The sequence below is a fragment of the Mesoplodon mirus genome, assembly GCF_964341445.2.
Source record: "Mesoplodon mirus genome assembly, chromosome: 2".
Lineage (NCBI taxonomy): Eukaryota > Metazoa > Chordata > Mammalia > Artiodactyla > Ziphiidae > Mesoplodon > Mesoplodon mirus.
In genome coordinates, this window is record NC_138977.1 from 123495896 (window position 1) to 123516790 (window position 20895).

At 62.0% G+C, this 20895-nt stretch overlaps 1 protein-coding gene across 8 annotated transcripts; it reads right to left on the reverse strand.

Moving 5' to 3' along the window:
- Positions 1–111: 111 nt before the first annotated feature.
- On the reverse strand, positions 112–13472 carry DGKQ (diacylglycerol kinase theta). 8 transcript variants are annotated; one of them, XM_082609472.1, is made up of 24 exons: positions 13271–13472; positions 9967–10046; positions 9148–9247; positions 8647–8686; positions 8441–8566; positions 7917–8070; positions 7768–7839; positions 7568–7668; positions 7212–7465; positions 7035–7125; positions 6861–6915; positions 6672–6733; positions 6226–6376; positions 5757–5795; positions 5044–5159; positions 4422–4541; positions 3541–3692; positions 3192–3340; positions 2919–3097; positions 2536–2636; positions 2298–2444; positions 2094–2205; positions 1860–2012; positions 112–1553 (listed from the first exon to the last, which is right to left on the reverse strand). In XM_082609472.1, exons 1-24 carry the CDS (start codon positions 13417–13419, stop codon positions 1452–1454), a joined length of 2805 nt encoding a protein of 934 aa, XP_082465598.1. In that variant the 5' UTR covers positions 13420–13472; the 3' UTR covers positions 112–1451. The 8 variants fall into 8 exon arrangements, with proteins under 8 accessions (XP_082465598.1, XP_082465593.1, XP_082465599.1 ...); XM_082609467.1 differs by having other exon boundaries at positions 8647–8732; positions 11879–13358; XM_082609473.1 differs by having other exon boundaries at positions 8647–8732; positions 13271–13351.
- Between the last annotated feature and the right edge of the window lie 7423 nt (positions 13473–20895).

Sequence of the window (20895 nt, forward strand, 5' to 3'; positions counted from 1 at the left end):
CATGGGCAGAGGGCCCTGGCAGCTGCTGGGCTGCCCAACCGGCCCCCACACCCCAGCCCTCCTCCCCCAACACACTGGCCTCAGGCACAGACGCAGGAGACGGCAGCAGGACAGGATGCCCAGACTATATTTGTCCCAGATATAAATTACGGTCACCTTCAGGTGATAAGTTACACATGAGGGAGGGGGTGCAGAGCCCACGCAGCCCCTCCGGGCGCACAGACTCACGCACGCACAGAGGACACGTTCACCTGAACCACATTTTACAAGACAGTTCAAATCGACCAACGGGGCCCGCAAAGCAAAAGCTGATGCCGCCCCCAGGACGCAGACCTGGGGGATGCACACCAGCTACTAGAGGCATGTGGCGAGGACAGGCCACCACCCACGGCTGTTCCGATGCACGTGTCTGGGCAGTTTTGGCACGAGCTTGGCGGGTACAGGGCTGGGCAGGGCCATGTCTAAGGTTGAGGCCGAATGTCAGGGCAAGGCCACCACCCAGGGTGCGAGGGCCCAGTGGCAAGACAGCGCCAAAGGCAAAGAGACCAGACAATCGGGAGAGGGGCTTGTGGACCCTTCTCGGGGGCTTTGGGGGCTCCCAGGCAGCTGGGGTCGGGCTCTTCTGGGGGCCAAGTCAGGACTCTGGGCCGGCTGAACTCTGGGGCTCTGTGGTAGGGGCTCTGCGAGTGGCCCACCAGACAGCCACGTTTGCATCCTGTGTCGCCGAGTCTCCACGTGGAGAAGCACAGAGACCATACGAGTCCCGTCTGCCCGGCAGCGGACACGGCACCCGTGGGCTGACTATCGGCAAATGGGAGGCCGAGTGCCGCGGTGATCACGTACCGCGTTGACCTTGCTGATTAAAGCCGCTCCCTGCACGCTCTCCGCACTTCCTCTGGGCTCCCAGTCAGGCTCCTGCTACCTCCTGGGCACCACCTGGCCTCTGCGGGGCCCTCCTGTCCCAGCCCTGTCACTCCAGGGCTACCAGCCAGGTTCCGACTGGGCCGGCCAGACACCACCCGGGCCTGGAGAGGCATGTCCCCCAGGACAGCCCTCAGTGGAGAGGTGAGGCCAAAGAGCTAGTGGCCAGGGTGTCCCATGTCTGTGCTGGGCAACCCCAGGGCCCAGAGAGCCAGTTGCCCTGTAGGAGCATCCGGGGGGACAGCCCGGGGGGACAGCCCAGGGGGCATGAGGTGAGGCACAGCACTGCCTGGCTGGAGGGGGCAGAGAGGGCAGAGGGACCTGGGGAGGAGTGTGTGCCCTCCAGGACAGTGGCCTGGGCCCCAGAGAGCCCCGTGCCCACCCATCACTGGTACGAAGGCCAGAGGGGAAGTGCCCACTACCCACCCAGCAGTTTCTGTGTGGCACAGGGACGGGACAAGAGGGAAACACCCAAGGTCAGGGCTGTGGGTGAGTATATCCACCAGCGAGCGCTGCTCCAGGACCCGCTTCTACTTGGAGTCCCCCTCAGGGGCAGGCGCCCCATCTGCTCGCATATCCTTGGGGGTCCCCGCCTTCCTGGGCTTCTGCTTGGCCTTCCTGAGCATGTGGACCTGTCCCGAGACAGGCAAGGTCTGAGGGCTGTGCAATACTGCAGGCCACCTGGTGCCGGGTCTGAGGACGGCCGCTGACATCTCAGCCCATCTTACAGAAGGGGAAAGAGCGGGGCATGCTGTGACCGCGGCTTGTGGGGAGGGGGCTCCCTAAGGGCTGGCCGGCCTCGTCCAGCCTCATGACCTCCCCGAGTCAGGGAAGAACCAGCCGCAACAGGACCGCTGGGCACCAAGGCCATGCCGGCCACTCTGCACAGGCGAGGCCTGCCGGCAGCGAGCCCCCTGCCCACCCCACACCTGGCATACCTTCGGGCCTGCGGCTGAGATGATCATGTGCCCGGGAGCCTGGACCCAGGGCTCGCCATCCACCTGCACGGGTGTGGCCTTGAGGAGGGTGACACGGAAGTAGGACCCCTGGGCAATGCGGATGCCGGAGCGCAGCCCACCCTGGACCTGACCCTGGTGGGGGAGAGGGGGAGCCACGCTCAGCGGGCCCCAGCGCCACAGCCCAGCCCCCCGGTCCCCCGCCCCCGCGCTCACCATGTGCACGACGCCCGTCACCCCCACCACCTCCAGCAGCCCGTCATCCATGCGCGGCTTCTCGAATCTCGAGTCACTGTCGGAGCCCCACAGGTCGGCCCCCGAGCCCCAGCTGCACCAAGAGGGAGGGGCACACAGGTCAGGGTGAGGCCGGACGGGAGGCTGGAGGGGGGCTGGAGCCCCGGGAGCCCCACGTGCAGGCACCTGGGGATGTTGATGAAGATGAGCCCCTCGATGCTGGGCAGCTGCACCTCCTGCTGGTCCACCTGCAGCCGCAGGGCCCTGTGCAGGCCGCGGGAGTGGCTCATCTTCTGCAGCCCAGCCCGCACATACACGCCCTTGTTGTGGAACCTGGCGGGGGGACCTACAGTCACAGGGGCGAACCCCCAGGAAGTACGTGGTTGCCAGGGGCAGCCCCGCACCCACCCCTGCCCCACGGCACCTGCTCGTGAACTTGCCGGGCTCTTCCTCTCGTGCCTGGTGGAAGTCCAGGCTTAGCTCCGCGTCGATGCCAATCCCACAGTAGTTACTCATGTGCACGATCTGAGAACAAGATGCATTCTCCCTTGGCCCCAGTCGGCCCCCACCAGGTGCTCCCCGCCGCCCCCACGGTGGGCCCGGCCTCCTGTCACAGAGCTGCTCTGTCCAGTGACTGCCCCACACTCAGGTTCTGAGCCAGTCATCCTCAGGCCCGGCACCCATGTCCACGAGGGGACAGTGCTGGCGCCAACGCCAAGGCATGGCTGGGATGAGGACCAACACCTGGACAGACGTGGTAGAGAGACACACACCGGGTGCACCACCCCTGCCCGGGCACACCAGTACCTTGGGGGGCTCTGTGTCTGCCACGCTGTTCTCCCCACTGCCGGCCTCATGAGCGTCCAGCAGGATGGTCCAGCGGTCCACGAGCACAGCATCTGCCTCGTCCACCGACACCAGCACAGAGAACGGGTCCTCTCCACTGTAGCCCGCCCCCCAGCGGAGGACCCGGCCAAGGTCATTCCCTGGACACCAGCAAGACACATGCTGACTCTCCACACCCACCCCTCGCCCCTCCAAGCCCGGGGCCCCATCCCCCAACGTGCCAGCTGACCCCACCTGTGCCCAGGGGCAGGATGGCCACGGCAGGCTCTGGGCAAGCCAGGCGGTGCCGCATCTCCTCCAGGGCAGCGAGCACCCAGCCCACGGTGCCATCCCCGCCACACACCAGCACCCGGAAGCAGGGCACCTGGGAGAACACGTGGAACCTGGCGGCAGGGAGACAGGACGTGTCCCGGCACTGGCCACAGCCGCGAACAAGCAGGGACAGGAGGTCACCCCTGGGGCAGAAGGGGCTGCAGCTCATCCCCACCCAGGGTGCCCTCAAGGGTTCCGACCCACCAAACCCCAACCTGTTCCTGCTGGCCGGGGGACGGGCACAGGCAGGTACCCCTTCTGGCAGGCTCACCCGGGCAGCGGCCCCCCGTTGGTCAGCTCAAAGACCTGGTGGGGGTTGAGCAGCTTCCGGAAACTGCAGAGCAGGTCACGGCCCTTGAGGCCTCCGCTTCTGGGGTTCACAAACACCAGCAGGGGGCAGCAGTCTGGGGGCAGCTTCAGGTGCTGACAGATGGGGCCGCGTTAGGGCGGGCTGGCCGGCCCCCCGGAGACAGAGCCGGGCCTCCCCCAGCACGCGGCCTGGCAGTGGAGGCCCCTGCCCCTCAGGCCACCTGCCTGAGCCAGTCTGGGGCCGGCCCCTCCAGAGGAAGGCCACACGGCCACCCCACCTCACCATTGCCTGCTTGGGCTGCATCCCACAGCAGAAGGGGCGCCCACAGACCCCTGGCCGGTGGGGCGGGAAGACACTGGCCAGCCTGGAGCTCTGAGCCCATCGACCACCAGAGCTGCCACGCCACGTGTCCTCAGACCACGCCCACCACCAGACCCACGTGGCCCACGAGCCTAGGCTGGAAGCCCATGCAGGACCCCGCCTGCCCCTCTGAGAGCCAGCCCGCTGCCAGGCCCCTGCCCACCCACACGGCAGTCAGGAGGAGCAGCCTGGCTCGCAGGGTGGCCCCACACCTCCCCTGGGCCACGGGACAAAGCCTGCCCCCAAACACAACGGCAGAAACAGTGCCCGCGAGAGTGGGCAGGGGGCAGGGAGCAGGATTCCCCACGTGGTGAGGACGGGGGCTGGGGTCCCCATGATGGGGGTTGCTGGGTGACAGGAGACAAACAGGCGCAGACACAGCGGGCAGCGGCCGCACACGGGCTCGGCCGTGGCTCAAGGCCGAGGACACACTGGGGTGACGTGTGAGCCACCGGGCCGAGCTGCCTGCGGTCACCACTTACCTGCTCAGCCCAGGGCAGGCAGCTGCCAGGAGAGAGAAAGTGCGTGTCGGCATCACCCACCCGTCTCTGCCCGTGGAGCCGGCGGAGGGGTACCCTGACCTGCAGTGGCCGCCTCCTTGTCTGGATGGTAGGACAGGGCAGCAGAAACCTGAAGACGTGGCTCACCCAGTCACAGACCCTGAACTCATTCTGCTCTACTTCTGCTTGGCCTGAACTGGGGTCCGGTCATCTCGGGGGGTCCTTGGGGCACACAGCGCAGGGCGGGGTCTGGAGCACTGCTGGGGCTTTGGGACAGCCTCCAGGGTCAGGGAGCATCACCTACTGACCAGAGAAGGCCCAGGGTGCGAGCAGGGCTCCACAGGCCTCCAGGGCAGGAAAAGCGGGGCCAGGGCCCACGACTCTGCGAGGGCCGCGCACACAGCCACAAACACAGGCCAGCCCTGAAGAGGCGGCCACTGCAGGGCCAGTCAACCAGCGTGCAGGCCTCTCACCATCGGATCTCGGGCCCCTCCCTCGGTGTGAATCAGCCGTGCACAAACTCGGACTTTGCTCCAACTGACCAGGTATTAGACAAACTGGCCGTGGAAGCTATGGCCCCAGGCCCCGCCCCGGCGCCACTCACCAGCACGTCTGGGAGCACCAGGGCTGTCAGCGGCCGGCCGTGCACAGCCGTGTCCCTGATCAGCATGTATAGCCGCTCGGCCTCCGCAAAGCAGTCCACGTCCAGCACCACGGCACCTGTGGCAGGTGGGCCGTGAGCTCAGTTACGTGTCCTGCCCCGACCCTCATGGTGTCTGGGCTGCAGCCTCGCCTCCTCCCACAGCTGAATGGCCCCAGTTCTGGCCACAGCCCACCTCAGGCCAGCCTGTCCCAAGGCGTCCCCGCAGTGCGTGACTCCCTCCCCCAGGGGGAGCCTCCAAGGACAGCCGGGCTCAGAGACAGGAGATGCTGGGTGGACAGAGCAAGGCCACCTTGAGGCAGGGTGGAGCAGACACACACCCACCCAGGACCCACGAGGGGCATGGAGGACATTGGTAAGTGCTATGGACCCACAGAGGGGAGACGGGCCTCACGGTACTGTTCTCCCACTGGGGAGACCTAAGTTTCCCGCCATAAAAGATGGTACCCATGAGCACAAGAAGTTGTGGAGAAAACATTCTCTGCACCTCAGTCATGTTTTAACAAAAGCATCACAGCCGTGAACCAGGAAACGAAACACCAACGTTTCCCTGGCCCACGGGTCCTAAACAAGGTGAAGCAAGAGGGCAAGGCTGCTCCACCTACTCCAGGGAGTGACCTCAGACCCAACCTGACCACAACCCGTGGGAGGCTCACCTTGTGTGGAGTAGACGTGGCTCACGGACACCAGGCCAGCTGCGAAGATGGGGGGGCGGGGCGGCAGGCTGCGGTCGGACGCCAGGGACCTGCCCCCCAGGCCCCCAACCCAGGGCCGCCACCCCAGGCAGCCCCACCCGGCCTCCCAGGCCAAGAGTAAGTTCACACCACCCAACAGCGCAGCTCTCCCAGGAAGTGCCCCCCCACTCCAGGCACAGGGCACCCCCCCAGGGCCCAGAGCAGGGGGCTCAGAACCTCCTCAGAGGAGGTGATGGGCTCTGGGCCCCAGAGGTGAGGACAGAGACCCTCTGGGCCAGGAACCAGCTCGGCAAAGGCTCAGCAAGTGCCTGCGGGGAGCGGGGCAGCCGGAGGACGCAGCCTCAGCCCAGCAGCCCACACACCTGCTCTCAGGACTCCCGCCCTGCCACCCACCTGGCCAAGCGCCCCGGACCAGCCCAGGCAGTCGCACCTTTGCTGGCCACAGCCTCTTCCAGCAGACTGCTATACTCCTGGGGGGACCGGCCAGGGGGCAGACCACCCACGAACAGAGAGACACGTGGGGCCACCACTCTGCTCTCAGCCACATAGAACCGCGTCTGGCTCATCTGCCGCAGGGACGTCTGCGGGGAGGGGGGGAACGCTGAGCAGAGCACTAGGGGATGGGCCTCCCCACCCCCCGTCCACAAAGGGGGCCAAAGGGAAGACACCCCAGGCTGAACGCCACCAAGATGGGAAAGGAGAGGAGAGAAAGGACACACAGGGAACTTGCGAAGGGGAGGCACTGCTGGCCGGGACGCTTAGCTGCCCGCCAGCATGGCCTTGTGTCCTAAGGGAAGACAGACTCCCTCTTTACGAGGTAGAAGCCATGGCCAAAGGCCAGCCATTCCCCAGGGGCCAGTGTCCACACCCACTGACCTGCCGGATCTCACGAAGCCGATCAAGCAAGGGCTCCTCGTCCGCCAGCACCATGCGCTGGACTGCAGAGTTGAGAGACACCACTATTAGCCCCAGGCCCTGCGGCCACCTCCAAAAGCACCTGCCCTGGGACCCCGGGCACCTAGGGGTAGGACTGGTCAGGGCTTTGACTACAGGCTGCCCACTCACCTTGCCTGCTGCCCATGAGTACCTCCACCAGCTGGAAGCTCTTCAGCCCCTCGGCCTGTTGGGGTGGAGTTCAGGGCATCAAGCCTGGACCAGCCCTAACGCACCCCCGACCCCGGCCTCCCGAAGACCCACATGGGGCCACCATGCCAGGCAGGGCGGGCCCAGCACACATACCTGGCGTCCGAGCAGCGGGAGGACCTCCAGCACCACAGTCCGGGCAGTGCTCTGCGGGGTCACACGCATGGACACGTAGGCCACACCCACCCTGCAGGGGACAAGCTCAGGAGCTGGAGTCGCACAGCCCCCACCCCTCCCTCCCTCCGCGGACCCTACCGGGGACCTGGGTCTCACTTGAGCCAGGCAGGGTAGATCTTCAGGACCTCCTGGGTGCGGGGCAGAGCGCGAATGATCCAGGCCTCGGGAATGCGAGTGATGCTGGGAACGTCTCGGGCCCCTGGGCCTCTACTGCCTTCCTCCTCGGTGGTCCCACCACTCCAGACCTTTCCCGAGGCCCCGGTGTCGCCAGTCAGAGCGGGTGCAGGGAGCGCCTGCAGCTGGAAGCCCTGAGGGTCCTCCGTGATGTAGTAGGCCCGCAGCGCCACCTCCTTGGAGGGGGGTGGGGGTGGGCGTGAGCGGAGCCAGGCCACGCTGGGTCCCCGCAGCCCCCCAGGGACGGGCCTGCGAGGCAGCTGTGGGGTCCCTCTTACCAGCACCTCCTGACTCTTGGCCAGGCGGGGGACGGTGATGACACGAAAGTGGTTTCGCTGCACCGCGTCGTTGCCGTCAAAGATCTTCAGAGTCTGCTTGCCTGGGCCACAGGGAAGTGGGTGCAAATCCGTGGAACGAGGCACGGGATGGGGGAACGGGGCATGGGATGGGGGGCTGGGCACAGCTAAGGGGCACTTACTGGACTCTAGTGCCATCACCTCTCTACCTGGGCCGGCGGGGGCGCTTCCGTCCACGCTGTCTTCTCCCTCCCCTATGGGACGGTCACAGCTGGCCTCAGTCAAGGCCCGGCCCCCACCCCAGACGCCCGCTCCCCGCCGCCCTGCTCACCCGGCTCAGGGGCCGTGCTCTCGGAGATCCGATAGCAGTGCATCTTGCTGAAGTTGCGGGACAGCAGGCGCACGCACGCCGGCGGCAGGACCATGGTGCGCAGGCGCCCGAAAGTGCACTCGGGGGCGAGAGCCGCGGAGCAGACCGAGTGGGCCTGGGGGAGAGGGCACGGGCTCGAGCCTGGGGTCCTGGTACAGGAGAGGGCCTGGGTCCAGGCCGGCTCTCAGTGATTCCCCGGGGACCCACATTGAGTTCCCACGGGCCGGCGGCGCCACCCCCAACCAGAGAGAGCCCTGAGTCTCCCCTGCACGAACCCCCACCCCAAAAGCCGGAAAACACCCCAATCCAAACGAGATGTCCCCAGAACCCCCGCCCCCCATCCTGCTTTGCCACTGGACGATGCAGCATGCCCCACGGGTCTTGGCCCCGACCTCCATCCCGCCCCGCCCCCAGGGCCCCCGCCCCCGCCTCACGCGTACCCGCGCCTCTCCCGCCCCGCCCCCAGGGCCTCCGCCCCGCCCCACCTGGACGCCGCACCACTCGCAGCGCACGCCGGCCAGCACGTCGGACGAGCCGCAAGTCTTTCGGCAGACCTCGCAGCGCGCGCCCGAGGGCAGATTTCCCTCGCGCCAGTGGTGGAGGTGCGTGTCCTGCGGAGAGGGCTGTCAGCAGGCTCGGCGGAGCCTCCCCCACCTCCCCGGCCCTCCGGCCCCCGGCCCAGCGCACTCACGTGGTCCCCGTGCCCGTCCTGGTGGCACTGGCGGCAGTCGCTGCAGGCGAAGGGCACACAGTCGGGGTGAACGTGCAGCTCACACACTGGGGGGCGGGCAGGGTTAGGGGCCTCTCGCCGCTGCCCACCGACCCTGCCAGACCCCTTCTCGCTGGCCTCTCTGCTCCCGTCTGGGGCCGCCCCTCCCCTGACCGCACATTCTTTAAACTTTTGGGGTCCGACGTGAGAGACAGAAGCAGTCCCCCCTCCCTCGGCGGGATGGGGACCAGCTTCTCCGCTTCTCTACCCTCCGGGCCCACCTCAACACGCAGCCTGCGCCCCTCCGGTCCCCTGCATCCGCCTCCCCGCCTCCCCGTGCAGGCAGCTCCATAATCCCCGAACCCCACCCTAGAGCTACCGCCTGACCGCAGGGAGGGCTGGGCCACCCTGGGCAGCAGAGGCCAGGTCCCTGGTGAGGAGGGAGTTAGACCCCAGAAGAGCCAGGCAGGCTCCTGGCGGTACCTTCGCAGCGAACCCCGGGTGCCTCCAGGCCCTTTCGGCACACGGCACAGAACCTGCGCTTGTAGAGCCCCCGGGGGCCAAAGCAGTGGGCCACCGGGACCTGGAAGGAGCAGAGCTCGGCCTCAGCCTGGGCCCTAAGGCCTGGCAACCGGGTCCCCAAGCCCCACTTCCTCTCTGTTCCAGGGAGCTCCCATCACCAGCCCTGGCCACCTGCCTGACCGCTATACACCCCTCAGTCCTCCCGAGCACGATTAACAGGATGCTCTGTGTGCCTCTCACCCCTCGGTGCTCCCAAGGGGTCCTGCTGGGGACTGCCCTGCATGCTGACCTCCCCATTCCCTGCATGCACAACCAACTCAGGGCTGCCTGGGCCGTGATCTCAGACAGCCCCCGCTGCAGCTCAGGCCCAGGCTGGTCCTGCCCAGGCCTGATCCAGCTGCACAGGTGCTGACCACTCCCCCAGGCCTATTCCCCTCCGTGATACACTTCAGGCCACCCGGATAAATTACAGGTGGAGGAGGCCCACCAACAGGCAGGAGAGGCAGTGCTGGGTATCAGGGACCCTGGAGAAGACAGGGTCAGAACCATCGGGAAGTGAGGCCCAGCTGCTGCCCTGGGAGGGGCTCACAGGCAGGGATGCAGTCTGCAGCTCAGGGACCCAGACCAGCACAAGGGAACACTCCCACCCCAGCCCCCCAGTGCTTGGGCCACTGCCCACCCCATCCGACATGCTGGCCTGACTCACCACCACAAAAGCTGGCCTCCCTGACCCTCCGCACCCTCCCCCCGTAGGTGCAGTAGCCCATGCTCCATACGCACGCGGACCAGGCTGGGTGCCACGCTCGTACACGGGGTCTTCACGTGCTTCAGGCACTTCTCGTGGGACATGAAGTTGCAGACTATGGGAATGAGAGCCCCGTGAGTTGGCCCCTGTCCTGCCCGGGAATCAAAAGACCCTAGGTCTTGGCACACAGGAGGGAGGCCGCAGCCAGGGGGACCGCCAAGGGCCGTGGTAGGGTGCCAGCATTCTGTGACGGGGCAGATGGCCTATGACAGTGGGCCCACCCTCCCAAAGCTTCCTAACCCTAGCCCTAGTCATAGGGGCAGGGAGAGGGCATGGAGACAACCTGATCCTCTGTCCCACCCCAGAGAGCCCAGAGCGGGGAGCAGGGCCCTGGTGGCTCTGACCGTCCTGGATGACGGTGTGTTCTGGTGTCCCGAGAGTCCCCCGTCCAGCGCCCTATACACGCACGCACACACAGGCCCAGTTCTTTCAAGTCTCTGCTGGGGGTGGGTGGGCAGGCGGGCACTTGGCCAGCTCCTGCGCCTCTACCTACCCCCTACACCAGCTTCACCAGGGACACTCTTCCCTCACTCCCCACAACTGCATACACCCCTAATTACCCTTCCCACGCACGATGTGCCTGCCCAGACCACAGCCAGTCTGTGATAGACCAGGATCCCCCCAGCACCCCGAGGCAGGCAGGGTGGCTGGCCCAATGAGGGCTGCACCTGCCCCAGCCCAGGGAGTACAGCCCAGAGGCTCCAACAGTGGTGATCTATGCTCACAAGGCCCACAGGGGCAGCAAGGGGGCACCCTACCCATCCTGGGGAGGCATGGGGCCAGGTGAGGCACCCAACCTGGCTCGGCTGCGGGCAGGCGGCACCCAGCTTCCTCCTCTGGCCCATGCAGATAGTCCCTGCTCCCCCCACATGCTGGGTGCTCCCTGGCAGGGGAAGGGGCTCTTCCTCCCATGCCCTTGTCAGGCCCCTCTGCTTGCTGAGGTCACCAGCTCATTCTCCAGAGTTGGGGAGAATCCAGAGTTGGGGAGAATGTCCGCACAGCTGCCCAGTGAAGGCCTCCACACCACCCCCATTTCCCTTCCATGAGCTTCTTCGCCCCTCAGACCTAGTGCCCACCTTCAGGAGGCCATACCCGCGAGGGGGACCTGCCACTTCCCCTGGCAGAAGGCATCCTGTGTGAGGCGCCCAGTCTCCTCTGCAGGCTCCAGCCTGAGTGCTCCCTCTGTCCCCAGAGCCAAAGGCCCGTCTCCCTGAGCAGGGTAGAGGCTCCCCGCCCCGTCCCCTGCGGAAATGAGCAGGATTAGAAGAGCCGACCCTGGAAGCACACGTGTCAGCTGCCCAGGAGCCAGAGGAGGGAGGGCCTCCTCACCCAGCCAGGCCGGCTTGGCAGCGGGGTGTGAGCCCTGTTGGGGCATGTCACACTCGGGGTGGCAAGCCTGGCCCAGCTCTCTGGGAGTCTGAGCCTGGGCAGCGCCAGCACTCAGGCCCTGTGGGCAGCAGTGTGCACCCAGGAGAGAATGGACCAGCACCAGCCCAGGGGAGCCAGTGGCCCAGGCCAGCCCTGCCTGGCCACACTGCTGCCCCTTGCACCTGCTCAGGGTTGGCTGGCCTCATCCCCAGTCACTGCACCTGCCCTGCGCAGCCGCGACGTTCTTTCCCCACTGGATCCCAAGCCAGGTGAGGGCGCCTAGGGAGCAGATCTTTCCACCGTCCTGGGGGAGGGGCCGCGGCCACTGGACGCCCCCAGACCCCCCGCAGGAGCTGGTCCTCATCACCTCCACGGGGAGGTCTGGGCCTGGCACACTCCTGCCCCGAGGGGCAAGGGGCTCTATCCTGGGGAGGCCATTGCTGGAAGTGCAGAGGTCAGAGGTGAGGTGCCCGTTCTGGCCCAGGTACTGGGGTCTGCGATGGGGTCGCGGGCGCTCACCGTCACACAGGATGCCGGCCAGCCCCCAGATGAAATCGGAGCAGAGGTGGCAGAAGGTGGGCTTGGTGAGCGTCACCTTCCTGAAGCTGTGACCCGGCGCGGCGGGGCCCAGGGGCCTAGCGCCCGCCCGCTCCGGCCCCGACCCTGGCCCGGACCCCGGCCCCGACCCCGGCCCGGACCCCGGCCCCGACCGCGAGCTGCTTCCGGCGCCCAGCTCCTGGCTGGAGGTCGGGCTGCCCTGGCGCGGGGAGCCGCTGCCAAGCCAGGCGCGGGCCCCGGGTTCGGCCGCCGCCGCCATCCCCGGCCAGGGCGGCCCGAGCCCCAGTGGAGGACGACTGCGGGGTCAGCACTGCGGGCAAGAGGGGCAGCTGTCCCCAGCTGTGCCCCGCGGTCCGCGCCGTGCTTCCGACTGCGCCTGCCGTTACTGCGCAGGCGCGCATCCGCGGGGCGGGGCCTTGGGCGGGGCCGGGGTGTGGCCTGCGGGATGGGGGCGGGGCACGAGCGGGGCGGGCCTGCGGAGCAGTGGGTGGGCCGAGGTCCGAGCTCGGCGGCCTGCCGGGCAGGTGGATGGGTCTGGTGGCCCGACGAGGTCTGGTGGCCCGACGAGACAGGCACACGACCTGCAGACACCGGCGCGAGGTGTTTGCACCTACGGTGCCCGGGCACGCGCCTGCGCAGACGGACGCCTCCCACGCGGCACCGGGATCCTGCTCACGGCTCGCGGTTGCTCAGGGCGACCCGGCAAACGTGCGGCACTGCCCCAGCTCCCCAGAGTGGCGTCTGGAGGCCAGGCCCTGCCCTAGGGGGCCCCCGTCTGGAGTCAGAGGGGCGGGGAAGGGTTTGGGGTCTCGGGGTGGGGGGTCCCAGGGTGAGGTCCGGGGAGGAGCCAGGCCCTCTGGGCCCCAGTCTGGGCGTCCATGGTGGAGGAGGAAGGCTATGGAGATGGCTCTGGGGCTGGGACGGCCTGTCTGCCCTGTGTGCTCCCACCAGCCGTGCATGGGCGGCTCAGTCTGCGGGATCTTCGGACGCGTGGACCCTGCCCCGCCGCGAGCAACCCCAGGCGCCCGGCCCCTGTCCTCATCACAGACGGGGGGGTTCCTTTCAGGAGGAGCTCCCTCCCATCATCTCTCACTTGGGAAGCCTGAGGGGCTGGCATCCTTCCCTCTGGACCCCGACCTCGTGGGCGACCTAAAGCGACCCCACCCCGGGCCTTCCGGACCCTTCCCCGCTGTGAAAGACCCGCCCCCACCGCACTCCCAGGGAAGGCAGTGAATCCAGCCCTTGCCCTGCCCCCCAGCGTTGTCTCGAGGACGTGTGGGGGTCGCGTCCACGCGGGTCACCCTGCCCCATCGCCTGACAGTGCTCCGGGGTCCCCGCCCCTGTGGGCCTGACCGCGGATTGTAATGAGCGTAGCCGAGCCGGGCGTCGTGGGCCAAGGCGCTTCCCGGGGAACTTCCTGATCCCTGCTGCGTCGTTGTGGGCTGCCCTCCCTTGAGACAGGCCCCGGCACGGCAGGGTGAGCAGGGGCTGCAGGGCCCCATAGGAGGAGGAGAACGGGGCAGGGGACACAACCAGGGGAGGATAATGTCCGGGGAGGGCGAAGTAGGGAGGAAATGCCTGAAGTGTGTTAGGCCTGCTGGGAGGGGCTGCGGAGGCTGGAGAGAGGGAGGGCAGGGCCAGGGAGGGGCCCAAAGACCGGAGCCAACCCCTGAGGGTGGGGGGGACTCGGCTCCCAATCCTGTTGCAGCACCGGCTGTGCACCGAGGCGCTGGGCTGGCACCCCTGCCCACCCTGGGGCTGAGTTCTGGGGCAGACAGACAAGAGCAAACTGAAAAATAAGGTGGGAAACGCCACTTGGTATCTCGGTGCCTGGCCGTGGACAGAAGGAGCCAGGACTGAGCTACCAGGAAGACAAATATACAAACAGGGGAAATGGGGTGCAAAGCCCTGGGGCAGTGATGCTGAAAAGGCAAGGACATCCCTTCGCCTGGGGCTCCCCAGATGGGCCCCTGCGCCCTGGAGCATTTAGCTCACTGCCAGCCCTCCCCACGCCCTGAGGCCACAGGGCCCACACTCCTCCTCCTCTCCTCAGCAACCCCCAGCCAGCCCCAGGCCAACCTGCTTCTTGGCCCCGGGAGGGTTGTGACCCAGCCATGGTGCCTGTAAGAAGCCGAGGTTTCTATTGAAGCCCACTCCCCATAATCCAAACCAGCTGACTTCTAAGGACGCAGGATTTCAGGACATATCTTTCTCCATTTGTGAGAAAGTGGAGTACAGGAAAAACATCTTGAAAAGAAAAATCCACATCTGACCATTTCTGCAGACTTTAACTGCTTTCTGATACAGCATAGTAACTAAAATGGCAAACATACTTCCACCAAACTGTCCCCTGACCTCCTTGGAATACCTTCCAAAATAATTAGCAGCTTCTAGATGAAGCTTAAATCTAAACCTCTGCTTGGGACACATAACAAAATTCCAGACAGGCAGCTTAAACAACAGACATTTATCTTGGTTTTGGAGGCTGGAAGTTGGAGATCAGGGTGCTAGTGTGGTTGGTTCTGGTGAGGGCCCGCTTCCTGGCCTGCAGACACCATCTTTTGCCTGTGCTGGCACATGGGGGTGGGGACACTAATCCCATCATGGGGCCCCACCCTCATGACCTCATCCAATCCTAATTATCCTCAAAGGCCCACCTCCAAATGCCATTACATGGGGGCTAGAGTTTCAGCATATTAATCAGTGGGAGAATCAACGTTGTTTAAGTCACCCAGCTTGTGGTGCTTTGTGTGGGAACCCAGGCAAACTAATGTACACACAGACCTGCCAGCCTGCCTGGAAGGCCCAGAAACAGCCACTCCTGCATTGTTTGGTGACTGGCCTGTGTCACCCAACGTTTTGTCTTGAGTTCCACTGAAGGTCTTTTTGTTGCTGCTCACATCACGGGCATGTGAGGGTCTGGTCCGCCGTTGGGGTCCTGCCTCTCAGTGCTTCTGCAAGAGCGGGCTTAGGTGTTGGTGCCAGACTTTGGCTGTTATGGAAAATGCTTCTGGGCACATTCTCATCCATGTGTTTGGATACCACACATATATGTCCTTGTGTCTGGTGAAGTAGGACGTGCTATGTTCACTTGTAGAAAATAATGCCAAACAGCTTTCCAAGAATCCACACAAAAATAAAAGTTCATACTTCCACCAGCAATGTGGGAGACTTTTGCCAACCCTGGACACTAACAGTGTCACAGTTTCAGCCTTTCTGGTAAGGGTGCAGAGGTGTCTGTGTGGCTGTGGCTCTTGTCCAGTGGCGGTGGTGAGAGAGGCCTGCAGCTCGTCCTGGGTCTGTCTGTCATCTGCAGCTCTTCCTGTGAGGCTTGGTTAGATGCCTTGGTCACCTTTCTATTGAGAGTCTTTTTCTTATTGATTTGTAGGAGTTCTTTATATATTCTGGAGGTGATTCTTTTATTGGTTACAGTCAATTGTCAGTATTCTCAAAGTCATGCTCTATGTGGTCTCTGCAAACTCTTACCCACGGCTCCTGGGGAAACACTGGGCTGCTTCCTGCCAGCCTCTCCTCACGGCGTTTTCCCCGACGAGTCAACACAAAAAGACCACTTAGTGAACAGACACCATCGTTGGCTCGTTAAGCACTGACCCGGCCGGCAGCGCTGTCCCTCGGCCTGGACGGAGCTTGCCCGGCACACGGGTTCCTCCGCGGGGCACGTCCCGGCCTCCTGCGCTCAGGACTCTGGATGTGAAGAGCCCTCGGCTGGGGGCCACAGAAGCCTCAGAATCACCACCGAAAGCACAAGAGCGGAAACGCGGCACCGAACGGGCAGGAAGAGGGCTCGCTCACGGGTGAGCAGAAGCGAGAAGGCAGGGCCCATCGCCGCTGCTCCGCGCACGTCCATCCGCGGACAGCCTCGAAGGCGCTGCCAGCGTTGACGACGGTGGGACAAGCGGGTCTTCGCGAGCAGGCGGACTCGCAAAGACAGGCTCCGCGAATATTGCAAGAGACCGTGTCTGCATCCCCCCCACACCTGGCTGGTCCTGCCACCTGCTCAGTGGTGGCTCTTAGTGAAGGCCACCTTTGTTTCCTCTCGGCCAGCTGGGCAGCCTTTTCCCTTCTGGGGAGGACCTTTGAGTCCTGCTCCACGAGCACCTGCCCGCCCTGAGATGGAGAAGATGCCCGTGTCTCAGGAAGAGGGCAGCATGGTGTGCAGCCTCAGGCGCATCTCCACTTGGCCGACGTACCACCAGGTAAATGTGGGGCTGGGCCTGCCCAGGTGTGGGGCAGCCTGGAGTCAATAGGACTCTCTTTAAGAAAAAATGCAGAATTATTTTGATAAAATTAGAAACACACTTATTCAGAATGAGAGAAAAAAATCACAACAAATTAAACATGAAAAATATCAATAAATGGCACAAACATCACAAAATCTAGAAAAAGCCCACAGCTTTTATTCATAACTGCCTGCTACTCCACTGTGATTCTTTTTTCATCCACGTTCTTAAAATTTTTTTTTGTCCCTGCTGCGTGGCTTGTAGATCTTAGTTCCCCAACCAAGAATTGAACCCGGGCCCTCGACAGTGAAAGCCCAGAGTCCTAACCACTGGACCGCCAGGGAATTCCCTCATCTACATTTTTAATTGTCTGTTTTTATAACAATTTTGCAATATCATTGTCCAGGGAGAAAAGAAAAAGATAATTTAGTCCCTCCAGCATAACTGATTGAAAAAAATTGTCACTGCTATTTTACAAGACTTTCCGCGTGACAACTCGTTACTGGTTGTATCGCATACATTATTAGGACCTACTGTCACAGCTGGAGAGAACTTTGTCAAGTTTCTTCCATAAGCTGGGAAGCCTCAGGGTCGTGTGCTTTTCCTGGGCCATGACTAATCTAAAATGTCCCTGCTGACCTGACGAAACTTCTTACATCATGTCCTTGTCACACTGGCTGTTAGGGTCCACGTTATCTTGTCAATGTCAGCGTTTCCTGTTAAATCAGCGGATGTTTAATCCTCTTCCAAAAGTTAGGGTGATTCACTCCTTCCTCCTGGTTAGTTGCCACGGGTGTTCCCGGAAGCTGTTTTCTACGCCAGGATGTCTGGCAGTAACTTCCTAACCAAGTGGCTGGGGAGGACGTGTGTTCTCCACTGACCCCCAACCCATGTTCCCACAACTCAACTTCCCCTTGGCCAGATCCCGAGAGTGCCACCCCCAGAGCCACTCCAGCCAGAGGGGAAGTATGACGGGGGACCTGAGAGAGTATGGGAACTGCTGTGGTCACATTGTCCTCATTTAGCAAATGTTACAAAACCTTCTGGGCATATGAAGGCCCTGTATGAACCCAGGAGACTGCATGGACCCATGGCCTCCCTGTGGTGCCTGTGTCCATCTGTGCCCAGGGCCCCACTGTCCCCACCACTCTGGCGTCATAGCCCCTGTCTCCATAGCAGAAGCCCCTGCGCGTGTTCAAGGTGTGGGCGGGACCACATTCCCTCCACTCTGGGCTGCTGGCCTCCAGCTTCTAGAGCCACGTTCCTGGCATTCCTGAGCAGCACTGCACCTTTGTTCTAAAATTTGTGCCCAGGGGACTTCCTTGGTGGCACAGTGGTTAAGAATCCGCCTGCCAATGCAGGGGACACGGGTTCGAGCCCTGGTCCGGGAAGATCCCACGTGCCGTGGAGCAACTAAGCCTGTGCGCCACAACTACTGAGCCTGTGCTGTAGAGCCTGCAAGCCACAACTACTGAACCCGTGTGCCACAACTACTGAAGCCCGTGCGCCTAGAGCCCGTGCTCCGCAACAAGAGAAGCCACCTCAATGAGAAGCCCGCACACTGCAATGAAGGGTAGCCCCAACTCGCCGCAACTAGAGAAAGTCCATGCACAGCAACAAAGACCCAATGCAGCCAAAACTAAATAAATAAATTTATTTTAAAATTAATTAATTAATTAATTAAAATAAAATTTGTGCCCAGGATTTGTTTTAATCACCTATGATAAGGTGACAGAAACGGAGACAACTGCCTTTGAAGAAAGAACTTTTTTTTTCAGTTTTTATTTATTTATTTTTACATCTTTATTGGAGTATAATTGCTCTACAATGGTGTTAGTTTCTGCTTTATAACAAAGTGAATCAGCTATACATATACATATGTCCCCATATCCCCTCCCTCTTGTGTCTCCCTCCCACCCTCCCCATCCCACCCCTCTAGGTGGTCACAGAGCACCGAGCAGATCTCCCTGTGCTATGTGGCTGCTTCCCACTAGCTAGCTATTTTACATTTGGTCGTGTGTATATATGTCCATGCCACTCTCTCATTTCTTCCCAGCTTCCCCCCCTCCACCCCGTGTCCTTAAGTCCATTCTCTACGTCTGCCTTGAAGGAAGAATTTATTATTCACATTTCTCAAGAGAAGGGGCCACCCCATCAGGAGCATAGGTTTGGGTCAGGAGGCAGAAGCAGAAGTGAAGAGAATGTGGCCCAGAGCCTTAACTGGGGTTTTCACAGGAAGGAATGGGTGAGGCAGCACAGGTACACATGGCAAATTTAGGATTGGACAGTTTGAATAATTCTGGCAGGCCTGAGCGCTAGGGGCAGTGCTGCTTGTCCAGTGCCCATCTCTGAGGGGGTCTGGGGCAGGGGGCATGTCGGCGCAGTGGGTGAGAGTGGCTGAGGGGCCAGTTCGCTGTGGGGAGGCTCAGACTGGGAGGGCTGTCTCTCCAGGACCAAGGCCCCAAATGCCAGCGCACCAAGAATACAGAAAATAAGCAAATATAGTCAATACAGTCAGAGACAGATATGGGGTGGGGGGCGGAGAGAAGGAAACCGTTCTTCCCTGCTTAGAGATACAGGATAGGTTTTTTATTTTTTATTTTTATTTTTACATTTTTTGTGGTACGTGGGCCTCTCACTGTTGTGGCCTCTCCCGTTGCGGAGCACAGGCTCCGGACGCACAGGCTCAGCGGCCATGGCTCACGGGCCCAGCCGCTCCGTGGCATGTGGGACCTTCCCGGACCGGGGCACGAACCTGTGTCCCCTGCATCGGCAGGCGGACTCAACCACTGCGCCATCAGGGAAGCCCTAGGCCAGGTTTTATTTGAGAAAAAACAGGCTTTTGTTTAAGAGAAGGAAGAGGGAGAAAGATTGACGGTACTGCCAGCAGGGCCCCTGGTCCTCTTACCAGTCAGAGACAGGGAGGAAAAGCCTAACAGAAAAATAAATGAAGAAATAAATGAAGAGGGAGAAAAGGATGAAAGAAAAACCAATATAAGGGCACAGAGGGGAGAAAATAAGGCCTAGTTCTGCCCGTTCTTTTCCCTGTTTCCCTGTAAAAGTTAAGGGTCGCTCCCGGTGGAAAAGCACCCCGTGCAGCTGTGGTCCCGCTGTTAGGGCCCCACACCAGAAACCCACACTGCCAACACCATGGCCTCCACCGACCAGCGACCAGACACTTTGCTCAGTGGGTGCCTCTCCCCACCGCTGGCTCCACCCTGAAGGGACGGCCACGCCTTTCCAGGCCACCCTGGCACCTGGCCGCCTTCCAGCACGCACCGTCCTGGCAGGCGAGCCCTTGACCAACCTTGACCAATGGCAGACGCCTTTCTCCAGGAGCACAGGTGTGGCCTCGCCGTGATGACGTCCTCCTCCAAGGACAGCCACTGGACACACAGGTCCAACATCTTCTAGTCCTTGTTGAGTTCTGGTGGCCACATATTCTTCCCCCAGACCCCCTGGCTACCTGGGGAGCCCCTTAGGATGACCTGAGTAGCAGCGGCAGGAGTCTGTACTGTGTGAACAGCACTGCCAGCTACCCCACATGATGGGGCTCCTCCCGTGCCTCAGCCCTGAAGACGGACGGATCCAGAGGTCCATCCAGACACCGGCTGGTCTTCACGCAGCTGTCTTAGCAGCGGGTGCCCTGAACAAGTGGCCCATCTGCACATTGATCAAAGACTGTCCAACCATCACCTAAAAATCGCCCCCTTCAGAGGTGAGAACCCTAGGAATCTCTTGTCTCACAGACTCCCAAATATATATTAAAATCACACGTTTCCACGTGCACTAAGGCCACGACGTGAGGTGTGGCCAGGACATGCTACACATGTCACTTCTCAAAGTATAGTCCCTGAGGTCTCCCAGAGGGCCTGTGTGGCTGAGACAAAGATTGGTCTCCTCAAACACCCCTTTTCAAATTCCAGTCCAGCAAGTGGAACCCTAGATGGGCCTCTGTCTTGTCCCAGGCCTTAATCTCTCTTAATTCAAGGACCGTGGCTAACTCACACCTCACGCCAAGTTTCAAAGCTTTTCCACTGCCCTTTCCTCTGTTAAAGGGGACCTGTCCTGCCTTTGGGCACTAAAGACTCTTTGCACATAAGGATACTTTAATAATGCCCATCCCCTCCCTCCGCCTCCCCATGGGGTCCTGCCTCCTATTTCTAGGGATCTGTGTCCGTCTGTCTAAGCACACATGATTAAAACAAGTCCTGAGTGCAAATTTTGGGACAATCTTCAGATGGCTTTCTTTCTTCTGAAGTCACCACGCAGCCTCTTTCGTGTCAAATCTCCCTCTGCCTCCCCCTTACAAGGACACTCAGAACCCGCTCGGATGATCCAGGGTCATCTCCCTATCTCAAGACCATTAACTTAGTCCCACCTGCAAAGTCCCTTCACGGTAGAAGCTCCCACTCAGAGGACGTGGGGGGCCAGCCGCTCACACACCGTGTGCCCCTCACAATCCCTGGGCTACTACTGTTGTCATATACTTCAGTCTCTGGATATATTTCGAGCCCCATGAGCTGTTATTATTGCCGTGTTATGTGTCACTCTTCATTAGACTTATAGACAATAGACCTTTCTGCTGCGTTTCCTTCCTTCCTGCCCCTCTGGGCTGCAAGGATCACCATTCTTCTGGAAGAACACCAGTTACCGTTTCCGTAAAGGAGGGTCAGAGGTGACAAGTGTTCTCAGAGTTGGATTCTCTGAAGCGTCTTTATTTGACCTCCATTTCAA

Coding starts and splice junctions, on each gene's coding strand:
- DGKQ (XM_082609467.1), bottom strand. CDS start 12,176: ATGGCGGCGGCGGCCGAACCCGGGGCCCGCGCCTGGCTTGGCAGCGGC. Junction 7,466..7,567: donor CCAAGAGTCAGGAGGTGCTG/GTAAGAGGGACC, acceptor CCCCCCTCCAAG/GAGGTGGCGCTGCGGGCCTA. Junction 2,206..2,297: donor ATCTTCATCAACATCCCCAG/GTGCCTGCACGT, acceptor CTCTTGGTGCAG/CTGGGGCTCGGGGGCCGACC.